At 36.2% G+C, this 21382-nt stretch overlaps 4 protein-coding genes and 2 long non-coding RNA genes across 8 annotated transcripts; 2 read left to right on the top strand and 4 right to left on the bottom strand.

Moving 5' to 3' along the window:
• The first annotated feature begins 46 nt into the window (after positions 1–46).
• Positions 47–2729, top strand: LOC149692112 (G protein-coupled receptor 143-like). Of its 2 annotated transcripts, XM_089867779.1 has the most exons (9): positions 47–309; positions 389–644; positions 726–823; positions 900–1081; positions 1147–1256; positions 1340–1448; positions 2093–2183; positions 2270–2448; positions 2547–2729. In XM_089867779.1, exons 2-9 carry the CDS (start codon positions 389–391, stop codon positions 2557–2559), a joined length of 1038 nt encoding a protein of 345 aa, XP_089723905.1. In that variant the 5' UTR covers positions 47–309; the 3' UTR covers positions 2560–2729. The 2 variants fall into 2 exon arrangements, with proteins under 2 accessions (XP_089723905.1, XP_089723906.1); XM_089867780.1 differs by lacking the exon at positions 2547–2729 and having other exon boundaries at positions 2270–2499.
• Positions 2589–9291, bottom strand: Vkor (Vitamin-K epoxide reductase). The gene is made up of 3 exons (XM_089867781.1): positions 9084–9291; positions 8756–8865; positions 2589–2960 (listed from the first exon to the last, which is right to left on the bottom strand). The coding sequence occupies exons 1-3, from the start codon at positions 9248–9250 to the stop codon at positions 2731–2733; spliced, it is 507 nt and encodes a 168-aa protein (XP_089723907.1). The 5' UTR covers positions 9251–9291; the 3' UTR covers positions 2589–2730.
• On the bottom strand, positions 5882–8530 carry LOC149692114 (uncharacterized). The gene is made up of 4 exons (XR_016382625.1): positions 8077–8530; positions 7760–7925; positions 7358–7476; positions 5882–7288 (listed from the first exon to the last, which is right to left on the bottom strand). It is a non-coding gene; the product is annotated as an uncharacterized LOC149692114 (long non-coding RNA).
• Positions 9292–11133: 1842 nt separating the features above from the next.
• On the bottom strand, positions 11134–14156 carry eIF2Balpha (eukaryotic translation initiation factor 2B subunit alpha). The gene is made up of 9 exons (XM_089867785.1): positions 13962–14156; positions 13633–13734; positions 13434–13573; positions 13248–13367; positions 13072–13184; positions 12893–12961; positions 12754–12829; positions 11404–11529; positions 11134–11320 (listed from the first exon to the last, which is right to left on the bottom strand). Exons 1-9 carry the CDS (start codon positions 13972–13974, stop codon positions 11168–11170), a joined length of 912 nt encoding a protein of 303 aa, XP_089723911.1. The 5' UTR covers positions 13975–14156; the 3' UTR covers positions 11134–11167.
• Positions 14157–14639: 483 nt separating this feature from the next.
• Positions 14640–18352, bottom strand: LOC149692116 (uncharacterized). Of its 2 annotated transcripts, none has more exons than XR_016382627.1 (3): positions 18073–18352; positions 15000–15137; positions 14640–14784 (listed from the first exon to the last, which is right to left on the bottom strand). It is a non-coding gene; the product is annotated as an uncharacterized LOC149692116 (long non-coding RNA). The 2 variants fall into 2 exon arrangements; XR_016382628.1 differs by lacking the exon at positions 18073–18352 and adding an exon at positions 15201–15430 and having other exon boundaries at positions 14643–14784.
• On the top strand, positions 17537–19441 carry LOC149692117 (uncharacterized). The gene is made up of 4 exons (XM_089867786.1): positions 17537–18086; positions 18197–18320; positions 18632–18741; positions 18827–19441. The coding sequence occupies exons 2-4, from the start codon at positions 18213–18215 to the stop codon at positions 18990–18992; spliced, it is 384 nt and encodes a 127-aa protein (XP_089723912.1). The 5' UTR covers positions 17537–18086; positions 18197–18212; the 3' UTR covers positions 18993–19441.
• Positions 19442–21382: the final 1941 nt, after the last annotated feature.

Raw genomic sequence — 21382 nt, forward strand, 5'->3', positions numbered from 1 at the left:
TAGTTCCTGAGTTAGATGGCGCCTTGGTGAATAGCAATATTATAATTCAGGGACGGGTCTTCTCTTCTTTGTATAATAATGCAGGAACTTGAAAGGTTTCGAAAGATTTTGACAAAAGTTAACTAAAAGAAACAATATATTTAAGTTTTAGTTTTGCTATTAAATTTTAACAAAGAATTCAGTTATTTACTCACAAAAATTGCATTTAAAATTTAACGTACGTAATTATGTTAAAATTCGCGAGTTGATTGATTCGAGTCAGCTGACAGCGTTGATTTATTTAAAAAAAAAAATAAATATTAAAGAAAGGTAGGTTCATTCTCTTAGGTATATGAAATTAATTTAATTTAACATAATAGTTAAATGAGTTTTGAATTAAATTTTTTAGATGGCATCCCCAACTTTGGAGACTGTCTGTTGCGCATTTGACAAAAATCATCGTAGTGTTGAATCTATGTTTCATTTTGATATTGTCCAGTACAACACTGTTTGCTTGATATCGGGATGCATTGGAATTTGCGGCGCAATTTATCAAATTTTACCCTACGTGGAGGAAGGACACCAACGTAGGGGTCAATTTTCTTCCCAAAGACATAGGAAGTTAATATACTGGCTCGCTGTCGCAGACCTGATGGCATCGGCAGGTCCGAATTTATATTTTTTTATATTAATATTAATTATACTTAAGAATGTTTTAACATTAAGTTTTCCACTTAAATACATAGGAATCATCATTAGATCCATAACGTGGATGACAGACAGTGCATATATGCCTGCATTTGATGATAATAAGAGTGGAAATCTTTTTTGCGCGGCGATATCAGTGAGAATATATAAGAAATAAGTAATCAATTGTGAAATTTCTAATTTAATTACGTTTTTCTTTTTCTTTTATTTAGATTTGGATTCATTTTTTTTATTGCGCAACTTATTTTTGGACCATAATTTACGCAGTTGACGTTTATTTGACAACACTTGGATCAAAACGAAATTTACAAGTGTTATATCACTCATTCAGTTGGGTTACATCCTTGGTTTTTACCTTATGTGGAATGATAATTTTGTACACTCCAAATATGTCGTGAGTTATTGTTAAGTTTCTCTTAAGGTAATGAAGATTAAAAGATATTTTTAAATCTTTAAAAGATGTCACATGGAGTACGGAAGAGTACTGGCTAATTACTTGCTCACCTATATTCCAATATTTCTGGCTATGATTGTCAATCCAATTTTTTACACATTGGCATCCCGCGAAGGTAAGGAACAATCGAAATCATAAGATATGAACTCATACCGAAATTAATAATTAAAACACCCGTTTTCTTACTTTCTTTCACAGTTAAAATGGGTTTGACTACCAATTCCAGTCAATTTTCAGACCTAGAAAGATCGTATTTAGCAGCTTTGAATGAAAAATTCTTTCTGATTGTCGTTGTTTTCTATTGTTGGTGAGTTTAACGCTACCCGTAACTTTTAAACTAACATTTAACCATGGATGAAGGATGCGCGTGAGGAAATTTGTTTTCACTCTATAGGATCGGCAACTCCCTATCTCGAACAACAGCTTATTCTGTATATACTCTGTTACAGCATCGGTTGTCAGCACGCGCAAAGCTAGGTCTCTATGTAACGTAGCTTTGTACGTGCTGTCAAGAGACAAAAATCTTCAGGATTTAAAATATCCGCCAGTTTTTTAGCTCGAGTGCACGGACCTCTAGGCCTTAGTTTCAAATATGTGTGAAATTACCTACAGCCTACTACACGTATTTGAAACTAAGGCCTAGAGGTCCGTGCACTCGAGCTAAAAAACTCACGGATTTTTTAAATCCTGAAGATCCTGAAGTTTTTTGTCTCTTGACAGCACGTACAAAACTACGTTACATAGAGACCTAGCTTTGCGCGTGCTGACAACCGATGTTGTAACAGAGTATATACAGAATAAGCTGTTGCCCGAGATAGGGAGTTGCCTATCCTGTAGAGTGAAAACAAATTTCCTCACGCGCATTCTTTATCCATGGTTTAACACTACCCGTAACTTTTAATCTAACATTTAACATTTAACTAAGCCTAATTAATATCCAAATTTATTTAGCTGGATTCCAAATATTATAAATGGCATTATTCTATGGGCAATGTGGGGTAATTTACCTGAGCGATTTCTCTTAACTCTGTGGTACACAATGGTGAGTTCACCCCAAATTTAATAATTTAATTTGAATTAAACTATTAAGAATAGCATTTAATCTTTAATTATTGTTGTGTCTTATAGGCTGTTATAAACCCTGAACAAGCATTACTTAATTCATTAGTATACCGAGGTTGGGATTTTTGTGGGAAAACCTTTAGAAACCTGTGTTGTCCGATAATTCAAGATGCCGATACTCCAACAGATGATGGGACACCCGTTCTTAGAAATCACGCATCTGCTAACTCACTTACCGATTCAGATTATTAAGGGGTGTACGGGTACCTGATACCATGAGGTTACCCATTTAGGTACCCCCCCCCCCACTATTATTTTTGTATAATCACAGTCACTTTTTAACCAGTTTTAATTAAATTAAGTGAAGCATTTAGTTCTTTTAGAGTTAAGTTTAGATATTCTTTATTTTTGCTTTATATTTTTATTAGAAAAAATAAAAATGAAATCAAAAAAAAACAATTTTATGTGAAAGTGTACATATCCATCCAGTAAAATTTGTGTGATAAATATATTATTTTGACCAAAATTTATTTTTTCTTTTTAAGTTTTTCAATAGGAGACGCGTTGTTGTTGTTTCTTTGCAAAATGTAACACACCAGCAATCCGGCATTGACTATGTACGTGGAAACGCACACCACGCAGAAATCGTGTAGTATAAAGTACAGAACGTACGCTAAGTAGCCCGACCCAATGTTTGCCAATATAGTCATGGCCAGTTGCAAAATGTTCACTTTATCACTTTCAATACTGCTACATTCTGAAGAAATCAAGAATTGCATAAACAGGTAATAATTAGTGAATTATAAATTTACATATACCCAAATTTTGGTCAATAATTGTACCATGGATGAAGGATGCGCGTGAGGAAATTTGTTTTCACTCTACAGGATCGGCAACTCCCTATCTCGAACGACAGCTTATTCTGTATATACTCTGTTACAACGTCGGTTGTCAGCACGCGTAAAGCTATTTCTCTATGTAACGTAGACCTTATTTTCAAATGCGTGTGAAATTGCATACAGTCTACTACACGCATTTGAAACTAAGGTCTAGAGGTCCGTGCACTCGAGCCAAAATACTCGCGGATATTTTAAATCCTGAAGATCCTGAAGTTTTTTGTCTCTTGACAGCACGTACAAAGCTACGTTACATAGAGAAACAGCTTTGAGCGTGCTGACAACCGATGTTGTAACAGAGTATATTATAAAAAAACGTCTTGGTTTGGACCAAGGCCGAAAAAACAAACGATATGTGTGAGGTTTATCATTTGACTGAAGTTTCAGATATTGCAATTGTTTTAGTTATTTTAATCCATTTAATCCTTAATCAATATTAAATTCAATCAAATGATTTTACTGTTAATCGATCTAGTCCCTCTAAATTAATTGAAAAAATTACATATCTACGCTTTTTCAAGAACAATTACATTTTCCGAAAACATTTTATCATGAAATTAATTATTTTGAAGGGAGTACGTGTTGAGCTATCAACATAGAATATTTAAAATATTCTATTGACTTTCTAAAAAGAGCAAGCGAACTTTGACATAATTCGAAAGGAAAATGTAAAAATTTAATCGAAATGCTACATTTCTATTGTCGCCTCTATGAAGAAAACATTGCACTGCAATTTTCCTCTCCGTGCTTTAGAATTTCTTGGTCATAACTCAGTCTTCATTTGAAACGTCACCACCCCTTTCTACATTGTTGGCGCTACTTGTACACCGGTTACGTATTACGCGTAATCATTTTAGCACGCTTAAAGACCATTTCGGAAAACACACAGGGGCGAGGCCACCATTGGGGTATTATCCCTCGCACCAAGGGTCACCGCCAGACGGAGTCAATTCGCTCTGCCTATAGCGGTGCTTCTAGGCGAGAGAGAGAAGACCCCAATGGCGGCATCACCCTTGTGTTTTAGTTTCTCTGTATGTAATTTCTAAAATGGTCTACTCACTTACAAATGTACACAAATTACACTGAGTGATCGGTCCTTCAGGCGCTAGTGAGTGACAAGCCACAACCATAATCATTCATGTACAGGAATGTTTTATAGTTTTAGGTTATTAAGGTTGGCGGGCAAGTCCGGAGAGTCACTAATGTGAAAAGGTTTCGAACTATATGGTATTATTGGCTGAGTGTGTTGCGACGGCTCAGATGACCCATACACTTGAACCACTGGTGTCGGAGTAAAGTGTGACCTTCGCATAACTGGTAATGAATAATGTGTATACCCATATTATTTCCGCATGAAATGAATATAACAAGTCATTGGTACTGAGAAGTATTTCTTTTTATGTAATCTTTACCCTTACCTTCGGTTATATCAGAAGTAAGATAAGGGACTAGAAGTAACGAGGTAACCAAACTCTTCACTTGGTGATGGAAGCGGCATAAAATCGTCAAATTTGTTCACTAGTGCTAGGCTCTATTACCAATGCTAGGGCACTTTAATTCTAGTCCCATATCTTACTGCTGGTTATATTTATACCGATATTGCCGATATCATATTTTTCCTGTGCTACAGAGAGCCACCTACTAAACGAAACCACACAGGATAAGCATTGTTGCTTTGTCTCAAGAAGACGACATTAGTTTGAGAAAAAAAGTTCTTTATCATATTTTCTCTAAAATCAGTCTTCTCAGAAACTTACTACAGATTTAAACTTTTTTGGTGCAAACTTGAAAATTTGTTAAGCCAGCAACAATTAAAACTATGCCCGTCAAGGTGCTTACAAGTTAGTGAGCAACGACACGAAATCCCTTCAAAATAATTAATTTCATGATAAAATGTTTTCGGAAAATGTAATTGTTCTTGAAAAAGCGTAGATATGTAATTTTTTCAATTAATTTAGAGGGACTAGATCGATTAACAGTAAAATCATTTGATTGAATTTAATATTGATTAAGGATTAAATGGATTAAAATAACTAAAACAATTGCAATATCTGAAACTTCAGTCAAATGATAAACCTCACACATATCGTTTGTTTTTTCGGCCTTGGTCCAAACCAAGACGTTTTTTTATAATATCTGTCACTTCAGTCTTTTTGTAATTAAAATTTGAATAATTTTATTTTTGCTTTACCGTCATACATTTGGGGTTGATCTATTTCTAATTGCTTAAAGAAGTACTTAAGTATCGTTAATTACATTTAACTTATATTCAAAAACATTGATTTCGATAAGCAAATAATGTTGTACTTTATTTATTAAAGAAGTTTAAAAACGACGGTATTTGAAATATGGACAGTGTTGTCGAGATCAGACCAACAGCTTCCTATATGTAAAACCCCCAATACTGCCAACGGGAGATGTCATACTAAATTATACTTGCCATAAATTATATTATATTATTATACTTGCCATAAATTATCAGGACTCGACACTGGACTTGAAACCTAGTTCTTAAGCTGACTTAAGGACTAGAGGACTCGATACCAATTAAAAGACTCGACTCGAGATTCTATGAGAGCTTTTTTAAGGACTCGAGACTCGACTCGAACCCTAAAAAACTGGACTCGCACAGGCCTAATTAAAATTTAAATGGAAAAGTTTCATTTTGACACATTCCTTACCCTAAAATTTTGTATTTGGAGCCCATTAATGTATTAAAGTGATAATGTAATTAATTTTAGTGTTAAATAGGAAAACATTTAGGCTGAAAGAACAACTCGCGTAGTTTGATCTTATTTTATTATTTCAGTTAAGATTTATCTAAAGTTACCCAAAAAACGTATTGTTTTCGATTAATTTCACGTTAAATATGGTTATTAAGTTGAAATTAACGGCTTATCTTCTTTTACTAGTCTTATTTCTGTTTATTAAACGAGTTTGAACAAGAAATTCTCCCTAGCTGCAAACTTTAGAGGCGTGACTGTTTGACTCTTGCGGAACAATCACTATTTTGCCCCAAAACTTTTAAATATCGCTCCTTTTCAATGGCTCTCTTTTCAAAATGGGGAAAAATGCTTTTAAATGACAATTTAATTAATCGTAAGAATTCAACAGGAAAGTGGAGGCTGGGTGAAAGATAAGTGTAGTTTTAATTTTAATTTGTTAGTTTAATTATAAGGTATCCATGAATTTACCCAAAACATTCGTATTTTGGGTTAATTTCACATTAATTATACTTGATCCAGTTTAATTTAACGGCTTATCTTGTTAATCTAGTGTGGATTTAGTTTATAATACAAGTAGTATGCGCTTTTGATATATTTTAATGATCATTTAAATTAATTTGAAAGTGAAATAGGAAACTACTGTGGCTGTACGAAAAACTTGTGAGGTTTTAATCTTAATTTGAGCGTGGTTCGTGAGAGTGGATTAAGCTTAAAATTTATTTGAATTTTTTACCCTAATTGCAATGTTTAGTGCAGTTTAATATTTTTGCCATATATTCATCATTGTGGTACCCTAAACTTTTGAATTTCGCGGCAATTAATGTACTTTAAAGATAATTTAAATTAACTTAAGTGTGAAATAGAAAATATTGGGCTTTACCAATGGCTTGGGTAGTTTTAATCATAATTAAACAGTTTATTTAAAAGTTATTTGAGCTTTTATCCAAAAATGTATATTTTGGTTTAATTTCACGTTAATTATATTAAATTGAGTTAAAATTAACGTAGGATTATGTTTTGGCAGTGTACATTTAGGTTATAAAATGAGTTTAAATGTATGCATCACCTTAATTGCAATTTTTAGTGGAGTTTTCGATTCTCATTTTACGCTAAACTTTTGAATTTCGCGCCTATTAAGGTACTTTGGAGATAATTTAAATTAGATTGAGTGTGAAAGAGAAAACATGGGGCTTTACCAACGGCTTGGGTAGATACAATCTTAATCAAGAACATCATTTAAGAGTTATCGGAGTTTTCATCCAAAAAATGTATATTTGGGGTTTAATTTCACGTTAATTATACTTAATTACGTTGAAATTAACTTGTCGTCAGTGCTCATTAAGCTTATAAAATGACTTTCAACAATTAATTCACCTTAATTCTAATGTTTAGAGGAGTTTTTGATTATTTCCAACACATTGCGTTCAATTTTTATCCTGTGCTAGGTTTGTGGTAAAGATTATCTATACAATATGTTAATGAATGATGTTATTCTATAGTTTAGCTTGAATACCAGTAATTAAATCAAATACCTATACAATTCATAGCAATTTAAACCAATAAAGAAACGGCAATGTGGACTGTGGAAATAGCAAACAACGTAACCCTCCGTTTCTAACGTGGTTACGTTGAGAGAATCTGTGTTGTAAACCTGAAAATTATTTCACTAATTAAATTATATAACGACACTATCCTCCTGGATTAACCAGTACCACTGTTACTTATGAATTAAACAATCCACTGTTGGTAACAAATAGTTTATAAAATGATAACGTAACATGACTAACATCACAGTATGACTGATTCAATAGGATCAAAATTGTTTTAACGAATAATCTGGTCCTCTACATTGGTTTAGTTTCAGGAATTATATCACACACCTTCACAATTAGTAGCATTTTAGTGAGATTAACAAATAATGAAACCGAGTATACCTGTCCTCAAATGAGAATGTTGAAGCGCCAACAAACAGTCATGATGAATACAGTATTAAGTTACGTAGCGTAAAACGGTAACCTAGGCCCTAGGGTTAGGATTTGTAGCATGAATCGAAGCAGACTGCGTATTTTTGTAATTCCAAATTTCCAATCCAAAACAGTGCTGGAAATAAGCTTTCTTATAATCTTTAAAAGGAAAGACACTATAAACACTATATTACATAGACAAACTAAAACTTAAGCCTTGGCCGTAAAGAACGTCGAAAAGCTTACTTTAAATGATATAAAAACCTCTATTAACTGTAATTATTTACCTGAATTACTTTTCTAGACGAAAATTCGACCTGATAACGACGTATTTCCTATTAAGGGTGCTACAGTTAATTAGAAAATACATATAAAGGTGCTCAAGCTCGGATGAAATACCAAAGTAATTGGTTAGGGTCTACTGCTAAGAAATTAGGAAAATCAGCAAGAAACCCAACATTTGAAATTTGTCAACGTAACTTGTTAGCACCCACAAACCTAGGCCCTTCTAGTTGTCAACGAGAACGAAATGAAGAAATAGGTTTAAGCGCGCTATAAGGTTAGGCTGACTTCTGACCCAAAAGTAATTTTTTGACGTACTATCTTAATTAGTTAAATTACAAAAATTAGAATTCATTAATTAAAAATCGAAACACGTAAGTTTCCCATTTAAGAAATGCTTGTTAATTTAGAAGTATTCCGAAAACTAACTTCGCTATACTTTTTCCGTATGGCCTGCCACAATTGCCTTAAAAAACCGAAAAATTTTTAATGCTTTTTCTATGGGACGCTAACCCTAAAAACTGTGAATTTTCTTTTAACATTACGGAAGGGTGTCATGTCATATCTACAAGGGCCTACCGGCCCTGTAGAATACAGAATAGGCTGTCGTCCAAGATAGGGAGTTGCCTATCCTGTAGAGTGAAAACAAATTTCCTCACGCGCATTCTTTATCCATGATTGTACCTAAAAGCATTAGAAATCCATAGAAAAGCATTCCATAGATAGGGTTTGGCAAGTTGAATATTGAATCGTGGCCCAATAGATTTCCAATGAATCCAAATCCTTTTCCATAACTGTATAAATAACTCAAGGTCAAGAAAATAAACAATAGGCAAAATCTGACCATTTCAAAATTGCCAGAATATAGGCTTATTTATTTTATTACTACGCTTTTCAGAGAAAGGTTTGACACATTATTGCAATTTGTGTAAGTGACAAACAGTGACATTCCATTAAAATTATCAGTATAGTCAGATACAAAACGTTTGACATTTAATGAAAATTATTTCACCTGGATGTAAATACTTTGGAACAACTCATGTGTTTACTGATATCACAAAACGCTTGATATTTTTCATTCTTTTCCTTGTTAATTTCGACATGAAACGCGTAAAGGGATAGCATAACACCTAAAAAGCATAGAGCGCAAGAAGCGTTCTTGAGGACGTCAGACGACATCTCTACAATCTACAGCAGTGAGCGGCTTGCTGGTGAGTGACACGTAAGTCGGGTTTATAGGATGTATGCTTTTGTCTGTCTCTAGTGAGCGTGAAGCTTTACGCTTTAACAGGTATTAGTATCGATTCAGGGATTAAAGTGTATTTTGTTCCTTTGTTTTTTAGCGCGGTTTTAAGGCGCGTGTAGCCTGGGCCCCCGAGAAGATTAGGGTACATTGTAACCTAATAGCATTAATTTATAATCCGTGCTGCGACTCCCAGTACTGTCCACCTGCCTGCATTGGTGTGATGCCTAAGCAATAGGGGTTGTTTTTAGAACCTGAAAAGGTTGGGCAAAAAATTATAAAAAGTCTCTTGCATTAAGAAGTGTAGGTATTGTCATACTTTATAATTAATAAAAATTAATTACCGTCATACTTATGGAACATATCTTATAAACTTATGCTAAAACCAATTGTTTAACAATAATTCAACCGTATTGAGAAAGAAATTTCATATAGAAATGATTTGTTTTTATTATAGAAATAGAATGAGCGCGTGCATTTTGGAATGAAGATAGCAATTACCCCCCTGCTGGGACCCCCTGCTGTTTCCATACTTTTACCCCCTGCTGTTTCCATACTTTTACCCCCTGCTGTTTCCAATACTTTTACCCAATTCTGTTTCGATACTGTTACACCCTGCTGGAACCCCCTGCTGTTTCCATACTGTTACACCCTGCTGGGACTCCCTGCTGTTTCCATACTGTTACTCCCTGCTGGGACCCCCTGCTGTTTCCATACTGTTACCTCCTGCTGTTTCCATACTGTTACCCCCTGATGGGACCCCCTGCTGTTACCCCCTGCTGTGACCCCCTGCTGTTTCCATACTATTACCCCCTGCTGGGACCCCCTGCTGTGACCCCCTGCTGGGACCCCCTGCTGTTACCCCCTGCTGGGACCCCCTGCTGGGACCCCCTGCTGTTTCCATACTATTACCCCCTGCTGTGACCCCCTGCTGTTACCCCCTGCTGGGACCCCCTGCTGTTACCCCCTGCTGGGTCCCCCTGCTGTGACCCCCTGCTGGGACCCCCTGCTGTGACCCCCTGCTGTGACCCCCTGCTGTTACCCCCTGCTGGGACCCCCTGCTGTTTCCATACTATTACCCCCTGCTGTGACCCCCTGCTGTTACCCCCTGCTGGGACCCCCTGCTGTTACCCCCTGCTGGGTCCCCCTGCTGTGACCCCCTGCTGGGACCCCCTGCTGTGACCCCCTGCTGGGACCCCCTGCTGTGACCCCCTGCTGTTACCCCCTGCTGGGACCCCCTGCTGTTTCCATACTATTACCCCCTGCTGGGACCCCCTGCTGTTTCCATACTATTACCCCCTGCTGTTTCCATACTATTACCCCCTGCTGTTACCCCCTGCTGGGACCCCCTGCTGTGTCCATACTATCACCCCCTGCTGGGACCCCCTGCTGTGTCCATACTATTACCCCCTGCTGTGACCCTCTGCTGGGACCCCCTGCTGTGTCCATACTATTACCCCCTGCTGTGACCCTCTGCTGGGACCCCCTGCTGTTTCCATACTATTACCCCCTGCTGTTTCCATACTATTACCCCCTGCTGTTACCCCCTGCTGGGACCCCCTGCTGTGTCCATACTATCACCCCCTGCTGGGACCCCCTGCTGTGTCCATACTATTACCCCCTGCTGTGACCCTCTGCTGGGACCCCCTGCTGTGTCCATACTATTACCCCCTGCTGTGTCCATACTATTACCCCCTGCTGGGACCCCCTACTAGGCGGCGCTAGTATCGACTTGTCTACTTTTTAGTATAGGGAGTTGCACATCCTGTAGAGCGTTGAATGTGGTAGTAGGTAGGTTAAAATCAAGGACAAAGGGACATAAAATTTTTTTATCAAATTTAATTAATTTATTTTCATAAATACAATTTAATGAGCTCATCACTGACTGCTGAAGGAGTTAAAATACCCAAATCAGTAAAAAGAAGAGTAATATACCGAGGTGGGGTATAATCAACCATGGGATGTTCATTTTCCAAATTTCCTTCTTGAATTTTTGAAGGAGAATACTTAAAAAAAAAAAAAAATTAATTGCATTTTAGGTTTTTCATCAAATATATTAAACTGTAATTAAAAAGTTTATTTTTCTTACTTTGAATTCATTGGGTACATCCTGTTGATTCAGGGGATACAAACGGACAAATTTAAAGCTTTCAGCCAATACATACACTGGTTTATTCATTTCATGAGCGCAAACAGCTATAGGATAGGTACCAATCTGAACAACAACAACAAAAATATATTTTTACTCTGCGCTATTTTTAAGGTTGTTAATAATAAAAAACATACTTCCACTATATTAAGAACAACTGTAATCCATGAACCAATCATTTAGGGCTATTCCTTACAATTTTGGGCTATTCCTTATAATTTTGGGCTATTCCTTATAATTTAGGGCTATTTCTTATAATTTAGGGCTATTCCTTACAATTTTGGGCTATTCCTTATCATTTTGGGCTATTTCTTATAATTTAGGGCTATTCCTTACAATTTAGGGCTATTCCTTATCATTTTGGGCTATTCCTTATAATTTAGGGCTATTCCTTACAATTAGGGTTATTCCTTATAATTTAGGGTTATTCCTTACAATTTTGGGTTATTCCTTACAATTTTGGGTTATTCCTTACAATTTTGGGTTATTCCTTATAATCTAGGGTTATTCCTTATAATCTAGGGTTATTCCTTATAATCTAGGGTTATTCCTTATAATTTTGGGCTATTCCTTACAATTTTGGGTTATTCCTTATAGTTTAGGGCTATTCCTTACAATTTAGGGTTATTCCTTACAATTTTGGGCTATTCCTTATAATTTAGGGCTATTCCTTACAATTTAGGGCTATTCCTTACAATTTATGGCTATTCCTTACAATTTAGGGCTATTCCTTATAATTTAGGGCTATTCCTTATAATTTAGGGCTATTCCTTACAATTTATGGCTATTCCTTACAATTTAGGGCTATTCCTTATAATTTAGGGCTATTCCTTATAATTTAGGGCTATTCCTTACAATTTTGGGTTATTCCTTACAATTTTGGGTTATTCCTTACAATTTTGGGTTATTCCGTACAATTTAGGGTTATTCCTTACAATTTTGGGCTATTCCTTACAATTTAGGGCTAAAATTCCCTTCCCATTCATGAAAGGCTTTTGGCGAAATTTTCTTCCCATATTGTTAAAAATTAAATGCTAAACTTTAAAATGTCCCTAAAAATGCCTCTAACTCCAGTCCTTTGGCTTCAGTCATAGCCCACTCGATCACGCGCCTATTATTGTTATTACTAAACTTAATGGTTTTTTTTTACCCCAAATTATCGCTAACTTTTCCAATTATTAAGTTTAACCAGCATTGAAGTGGAAGCATCCCAATGACTCAACAGTCATTTTTAAAGAAATCTGATTGGTTTTGTGGATTACAGTAGTTATCAAAGTCACCATTAATTACTTTATTGATAATTCCTCCATTTTCCACCACCCCTTCAGCTCCAACAAGAACAAAATCCACTTTTTCTAATATGTACCTTAAATATTATAATTTACCGTCATTTTTAATAAGCTAAAACAGTTCAATAGAACAACCTTACCCAACAGCGGAATCCAGTATAACTGTGCTTGGTATTCCAGCTTTGGTTAACCATTCGTGTAACTCTAACCTATTTATTATAGAAAAAGTAAAAAAATACGAGTAAAGAACTAAAGACATAAATATAATTATTTAATTATTAATTAAGGGCATTATAATTGTTTAATTAAAAAGTGTTACCCATTTTTATCAGGGCATGATTCTGTAATATAAACTTGGAAACGTTTCTTTGATTTAGCGGCTTCCAAAAGAGTTTCGCAAACAACTCTAGATCTTGCGTGTGTCAAAATAGTCTATAAAATTAAAATACAATTAACTTGTATAAATAAGTATAAATAAAAAATAATTAAACTTACAGATCCATCTAGAATAAATGGATGTCCGATTTTGGCAATCTTTCCCCTGGCAGTTTTAACCTTCTCTTCTAAGAACTGTTTTCCTCTCGTTAACAAGTTAGCTTTACATTGATCAAAATTCTAAGGTAAGAAAATATTTAATTTAAAGCAAAAATTTCAAGTAAAAAAAAAGGACTTTTTATTAACTGAATGATCCAAGCTTGTTAAGGTAATGAATCTCAAGAATAACTCGCATGCGGATTGAATTGAAGTAACGGAACTATCCGCACTAGCTAGGGTTTTTGTAGCTGCTTTCAGATTATCCCTTAATTCAGATATTGTCTCCGCTAAAAAGAATTAAGAAAAAAATTACATAAAATAACTACAAATAAATGAACAAACTTACAGTTATCCTTCTCCAAACAACATATGAGAGTTCGCAGTGCAGCAACTGCGGCTGAAAGCTTGGGTTCCTTAAGAATAACATCTTCAAAGTAATGCAATATTTCTAAAGCAATAAAGTTAAATAATGGTCATACTGGTAACCACACTGGGAAATAAGGTATTTAACGTGGACTTAAAATAAAAATGCTAGTTGGTCATTGCCCACCACTTTTCTTACTAACCAATTTTAACTAATTAAACCGTCATTAGGACCAATGGCACCCCAAAGTGATCAGTTCAATATGTCCAGTAAAAGTGTAAACCAGAAAACCAAGGCTTAACAATATTTACCATTACTTTCCATCTTCACTTAGACCTATTAAAATGACACTTTGAATATTCTATAGTCTTTGGATAGTTCTATTATTAAATTAACTTGAAATAAATTAAACTATTATAATTATCTAATCCTGTGTGTTTTTCGACTTCTAAACGATGCCACGAGCCCACGACCGACCGACAGTAGTGGCATAAGCAGACGACTGGTTTTTTTCCAAGGAGCTCCAATGTTAATCGTGACCCTGGAGTGGAATGTTTCAGCCATGCAGTTTGGCTAGTCGCGTCCTTTGTCGAATATCGATACTCCTTGCTTTTCGCAATGAAGACACCACACCACTTAGCATGTCAATTAAACTAGATCCCATAAATTATTAGAAAATAACACTACATAAGTCTTTGGTTTGTTTAGAATTCAAAATTACTGTACTTTACATTACTAATGCCAAAAGAATATAGATTTTTACATCTATATACTTTTGCTAATGTCTAAATGAAGGATTTATGAGAACCATAGCCGTCTTGGGCTCACGGACACGTTGTATCGCTAGTGAATACAGAAGAGTATGATAGTAATTTCTCAGACAAATGAGAAGGAATATCTTTATTGGTACTAGAGTGGAGGATTTTATTATTCTTTAGAAAATATAGTGAAATTGAAAGAACTTCGGTCTTTTAATAATATCTTTAAAATTTAAAATACATTAATAGATTTCTTTTATTAATTTGAAGTAATCCGATACGCGGCTTTATACAATATTTATTATCGGCAAACGCCCATAGTTCCCATTAGATTACAAGATCCGTAACAGCAATGTAGATCACCAAATCGGGTGCACTAAATGAAAGAAAAGTCAACTTCGCAACGGGATTCGGTGTACTCATTCATCTGCCGCGCTTGTTTTAAAGTTTTGGTTTCGGGAATATATTATAGACCCGGGGGCAATGGAACAGATATCCTAGAAAGATCCCCCTTTACGCCCCTTTTACAACCTAATTCCTATCCCCGGTAATATTTTAAAACATAATTAAACGCCTATTTAAAGAACTCACGGGTTCTCCAATTTCTGAGCATCTAAGAGACATCAGAATTCCTTTGGCTTCTTTGACGGTGGCTTCGTCAACAACAGCGGCTGAAACGATGGCTGCCAAACAAACTAATAGCAAAACAAATCCAAGAACGGTCTTCATCTGAAATATAAAATAATTTAAAAAAAACCTTTAATTGGAGTTAACTATAAAAATCTTTATTACGATTAAGGTCAGTTAGTCCGTAAAAGAGTACTTTTGATAGATTTTTGACTTCCTTTTTATACCCATTGGATATCTAATCCTAATTTTACATCTCTTCTATTGAAAAAGATTCTATGGGAAAACAAACATTTGTTTGCTACCGACTTTACGTAATGTATAATCTCGTTGATTAATTGAAAATTTCAAGGACAACCTTTTATAGTGACGCGTACTCTTTGAGCGGCTTGATGAGTACCAAATTCGCGATTATTTTCACGAGGGTCATAACCTTAACCTCAACTCATAACTGCCTGAACAACAATTACAGAGAAATCGCTTGAGGTTGTGATAAATAAACATTTCCACATTCATTGATATTTAATATTTGGAATCGAGAGATAACTAAGATTTAAAAAATATACTACAATTAAACAAACTTTGAAACGTCATAACATTCTAGACCATAAGAAAACGACATATGATACGAAGTTTGAAGTGACTGAAATTTATAACTTTGAAGATTTCATCCTAATTAACAAGGCCTAATGAATCAAACAACGAACAAACTAGAGTGAATTACAATTGCAGTTAAATAAAAGGTTGGAAAAATTACTGCTAATTACGTTGTCTACAAATGGTCCTTGGTTTTAAACAAATGTCCCCAGAAGACATAAGCTAAACATCGGCCTGACACTTGTAACATTTCGGACACAGATGATCTGATAAGACAATCCTTAGCAACTTTCATTCTTTGTCATGTGAATCATCTTCATTGAATTCGAGACTCCTGATGTTAGAACATTAATATAGAAAGAAAATGTATTGAAAGGCATAGGTTTCGACTTCAATTTTAATTTAGTTCGACCTACAAAGCTTCTAGGATCAAGCTATAAATAAAATAAAACGTTTTAGGCTTAAACTAGTTTTAGATCAATACAATCCGGAGAAATCTTTCGTCTGAAGCCTATTATTGTTTAGACAAGGGCGATAGGGTCCTCTTTCGTATCGTGAGAACTCGGTTAACAAGTCTGGACTTTTAATGTCCCTAATATTTCACGATTTTCTCCTCCCGGAAACTGAGCGGAAAGATGAAAGACCTTCCCCTTGAAAAACAACGTCAGAAGTGAAAAACCGTACACAAAATCCTTATTGGGAACTATAGGTTAATTACACTTCGACTTATTCCAAAAACGAGGTCTCGTAATAAAAATACATTCGCAACGTTATAACCAAAGTCAATGTCGCTGGTGTGTGTGTTTCTTTTTATATTTATATTTAACGAGAAAACTAGAAAAATCCATGATTTTGGGATCAGATTTCTCGTAGCCTAGATTTGTTGAAAAAATCTTCAAAGCCGGAACCTCTAAAATGAATTTATTTTTTTTTAAAGTGAAGATAACCATTTACGGAATGTAGAACAAAAACCAGCTTCCCCTCTAAAGCTGCCAGGCTAAAATTATAGGAAAGTGGTTCGTGTAAGTGATTTGTTATATCAGAATGGTGACCTTCCCTTTAAAAACTGGATTTGGGCCATCGCGAGATATTCATTCCGACAGTCATTTTGTTTAATTAACGGAGTTCTTGTTGCAAATCAAGGCTTAAAAACTTGCTAATCCAATATCCGTACCCGCTAATTACTAAAATGAGAATTAAGATGGGATAATGAGAGAAGAGTTCGTAGTTCTAGAGGCAATAAATTCTCGTTCTTTAATTGAGAACTCTACTCGTTCTGGTTTAGAAATCACCCGCATCGTTCGAGGTCGTACTTATGACTTAAATATACAACGAGAAAAATAGACGCCCTTGTTATCTACAACTCATATTCACCCTAAAACAAATTAATGTAAATTTAAACAATTAAAAACTAAATTATTCTCGTACATCTAAGGATGTAGTTCGACTTATTGGATACGGAATATCAAAAGTGAATGATTTTCACAAAATATAATATGAATTGGCATTTTCATTGATGTCATAGATGGCCATGGACCCCAAATGAGCCCCAACAAACTCAAAACCCGGAAGGAAGGGCCCCACTGACCGTTAAGGTCCTATTGCCATTTAGTTCCCACTAATTGAGAGATGTTGCGCAATGTTTTTAATGTTTTCTTTTAATTCTAAGAATATAGTTATGGTTCGGGCCAACAGACACCCATTCACCAACCGTAAAAACATCCGTAAAGAAACAAAATGTTTCCTCTTATCCACGTTTATAGCAAATTTCATGAAAAATGTTGATTTGCCCGAGAAAGCGGTAATGTTGTTTAAAAATTTCCTATAATATTGGAAAGAATCTTTTATAAAAATCGAGGTTAAGTTTCTCTGGTTTATCAAATAAAAATCGAAGCGTCCCATCGAGTGTGCCTAGAGGGTCCCTTACAATATTTACGTTATCCAACTAATAAAAATTCAACCTGGCTCACTTCTGAATCCCGCTGAAAAACATAGTTATACATTACGAGAGATGCGAAAATACCAATTAGCTCGAATACCGGTAACAAAAATTCGGGGAAACAGTTACGGGGGAAGGTAAATAATGTCGTTCGGCGGGTAGGTAAACGCGTTATTTTGATGGGGGGCAGGACATTGACCTATTCTCCGGAGCGCCGGTTTCAATTCGAGTCTACGGCCCTGAACTCGTTTCGGAAACCCCTGATTGACTGAAATCCGTTACGGCAGAGTTTCGGTCGACTAAGGAAGTAAAAACTAAAGAGGAATCACGATCGACACTTCATTCGCTCAAAGTCATCGTCTCGGATTCACCCTGTCTTCCTAAACAGTACAGAGCAAAAACTTTGACTCGTACCTACGAAGTCGCGCTCCTGACAGGTTTATCGCGTTTACTCTTGGTGTTACCGGGAACCGAGGTTCGATACCCCGCTTAAGGAATTACCTTTGCGAAGAAACGTAAGCCCATCATCAGTGTTTTGGTACTTTAGTTCCGGATTCCATCGTTCTCCGTACTCCGTCTCCGATTCTTCAACGGTGCTAACGGAATATTTATTTTGCATCCTAAGATTTACAGAAGTCACAATGATATTCAGAGCAGTAGTAGCTTGCAGCATCCTCGTCTTGGTTTGGTCCCAAAGTGGAACTCGAGGTGGCTTGAAGAAACCAGCTTGTCTAAAAACTGGAGATTTGGTAAATAAATAAATAATTATAAGTATTCGAAATGGTCAAAAAAATTTCAAAGGCACCGATGAATCGAGTGAAAATATTACATTAGTTGATATATTTGACCCACATCATTCATCGGTGCTCACTGAACCAAAGAGAGAGGGAGAAAAAAAAACGCTGAGTAGGGTGTTTACGGAAACGCCAACATTTTTCCGAAAGGCTCAAAAATGTTAAACAACTAACTTCCTAAGGCAATAACCCTGTTGTATGGCGTTGGAATAAAGACAATAAGACCCAAATACTCTCCTTATCCATGATACCTTATTTATTTACAGTGCATTCCAATGCTCATGAGAGTATTTGGTAGCCAATACGCCAACGAGGCTTACTGTTGCAACACGACTTGCGTTCCTCTTATGCCACCCATGTACGGAATGTGCTCAAGGTAAGTCCATCTTTAGCAGAAATACAGTCCATTCCGCTACGAATCTGGTTTCAAACAGGTAATTACCTATCCTTTTGGGGTATAGATTCATCCCGCAAATCGCTTCTCCAACCGGTTTGGGAACGATTCCGACTAGCATCATAAACGGCGTTCAGGGTTTGGGTAACCTACTGACCGGCGGTTCAGCCTCATCTTCTTCCTCATCTTCGCCGTCCTCCGACTCTCGGAACAACTTCCTTTACTACGTTTGAGAGCGACCCAGCCCCGTAACCGGTCACCTTTCCCCCATAAAAATAACAGGAGAGTTCGTATAACCAAGCAATCGAGAATATCCCCAAGTTCTTTGATATTTATATTTCATCAGGTAGATTTAAGTTCGTAATTTTAAAGGCATTATGTCCCGCCAAAATATCGCGAAAAGTCTCCTTCGCGATTTGAAGGAGAGAAAAAAATTATCTATTAACCTTCCTTTCAAATGCCAAAATTCATTTAACTCGTTGACGAGTTAAATTTAAATGTTTTTTTAATTAGCAAACTTAATTTAAAAGCCGGAAAATTTATTGAAACCCCCTAAGTGTCAATACGTGTAATATTTCCAAGTGGAAAATGTCTGACAGTTTCTCGTGTTTTTGCTCAAAGTTTTTTGTAATTTTTATAAAATCACCTATTTATGTTCCTCGAAATAAAATATTAAATATGTACATCGTCTGCTGCAATTTATTATTAACATATATACGCGTGAAAAAATTTGTATTGAAATGTTTATAACCTAAAATTCCATCTTGAAATCTTATAGTCTAAGTTTAACTAGCCTGATTGTTGAATTATCTAAAATTGTCGCTAACGAAGCGAGTCCGCCCGCGTGGCTCTCCGGGTGGTTTTGCTCCAAAAGAGATGGCTATTCTAAGCGAGGGTGTCGCTCGAGCAACCGAGACAACGTTAACTTCTAATAAAACGACAAAAGGGAATCTCGCCGTAGAAAAGAAAAGGGGTTCTAAGTGTCCCCCACAAATTAATAATAATTTTGAAAAATTTTTCAAAAGAATTTATACTTTAGAAGCCGCCACGCTTTTCGTTTTTGGGGTTAAAATAGACGAGGGACGGCGGGTGGTATCCCGGGAGAAGCTAATGCTCTATTAGAGAGGGCAGGCCGTAGCGGTTTCTTTCAAAGAAAGGCCAGTCAGATCCCGGGTTAAAGAAAACCGTTATAAATGACCGACCGACGATAATTATTCTTTGAATGGAATAATCCAATTAGAAGAAGCACTCGGAAAATTTTCTCCCAGACCATGCGTGAGAATACGGACGAAAGGGAGGAGTCGAACGGTTTGTTCGGATTTTTCCCGGGGGTACGTTCTCTCGAAAATTATTTCGCTATCCTCCCGATGGTCGCCTTTTGTTCGTAGCGACGAAAAGCGAAAACTAATCGCTCTTATTAGCCAAAAATATTCAAAGGAGGAAATTTGCCGTCGCTTTTCAAGTTTTACAAGACGAACATTTTAAAAGGGTTGAAGCGGCGGAGGGCACGGGAAAAAAGGGGAGTGAGACTGACCTTTTAAATTTATCTCCATTGTTTCTTTTTACTTAATGAAATCTCTGCCTTCCATTAAAGAAACGAGCCAATCTCCGCTGAAAACTTCAAATTATCCTAATCTAAGTTTCGTCTATTTAATTAAAAACGAAACTACTTTAATTAGAGTAAATTAACTGATTTCTGGCGCTTGCAAAAAAGGCTTTACCCGCAGAGCACTGATGTTCGAGGAGAAGTAAACTCCAATATTAAAATATCAGTAGAACCAACAAATACATTTTCAATCAAAATAATAACAATAATAAAAAATATAAAAAGTTGAAAAAGGAAAAAAATATTTTTGGGTAATTTTTAACTCAATCTCTAAACAGGGCCAATTACTCTGGTATTCTGGTAACAACGAACACTGTCCTTTGAGAAAAAGAGTAGTTGACACGACACGACAGCGGATATAGTTTGGAGAAAATGCGAGAGTGAGGGAGAGAGCGCTAGGCAGCCTCGACTCTAGACGAATATAAAGCGAGCCGCCAAAACTACACGGGGAAAAATCCCAATAAAAAATTTCCAAATCCAAACGACAGGATAAAAATCTACAAGTCTCAGCCTTCCTCTACGTAATTAAATCTTTCATCGCTTTGTAAATGGACGGAGTATAAGGACAGAAAAATGCTTAGTTACGAGAAGGAGGAAGCGAATTCGGAGAAGGAAGAACCTACGAGCGGTGGAGGGATGGAGGACGCGGGAAAGTTACAGAAAAAACTGCCAGATCTTTTATATTAGGGCAAAACACGCGCTTTATTAGCCGCGTCTTGAAAAATGAATATGGCCTTAAATTAAGTAGACGGCTGATGTCAGATTCTTTTTGTATACCGATGGAATGCGAGAGCGGAGAGAGAGAGAGAGAGATGGGACGACAAAGAAGGATTTCTCGGAGCCCCCAACCAGCCTAAAAAGTCCCGAAGGGTGTGTTGAAAACCCCGAAAGAAGTCCACGCGCGTATCACCACCGGAGAAGGCGGGAGAAGATGAAATTAAACGTCAATCTGAGCCAAAAGGGGTTAAGCAACGAGGCTAATAAGAAAGAAACGAAAGAAAAATAGAAAGCCAATAG

Source organism: Phalangium opilio, unplaced genomic scaffold (genome assembly GCF_054372755.1).
Source record: "Phalangium opilio isolate 3A_F unplaced genomic scaffold, DU_Popi_V2 ptg000024l_1, whole genome shotgun sequence".
In the NCBI taxonomy this organism is placed as follows: Eukaryota; Metazoa; Arthropoda; class Arachnida; order Opiliones; family Phalangiidae; genus Phalangium; species Phalangium opilio.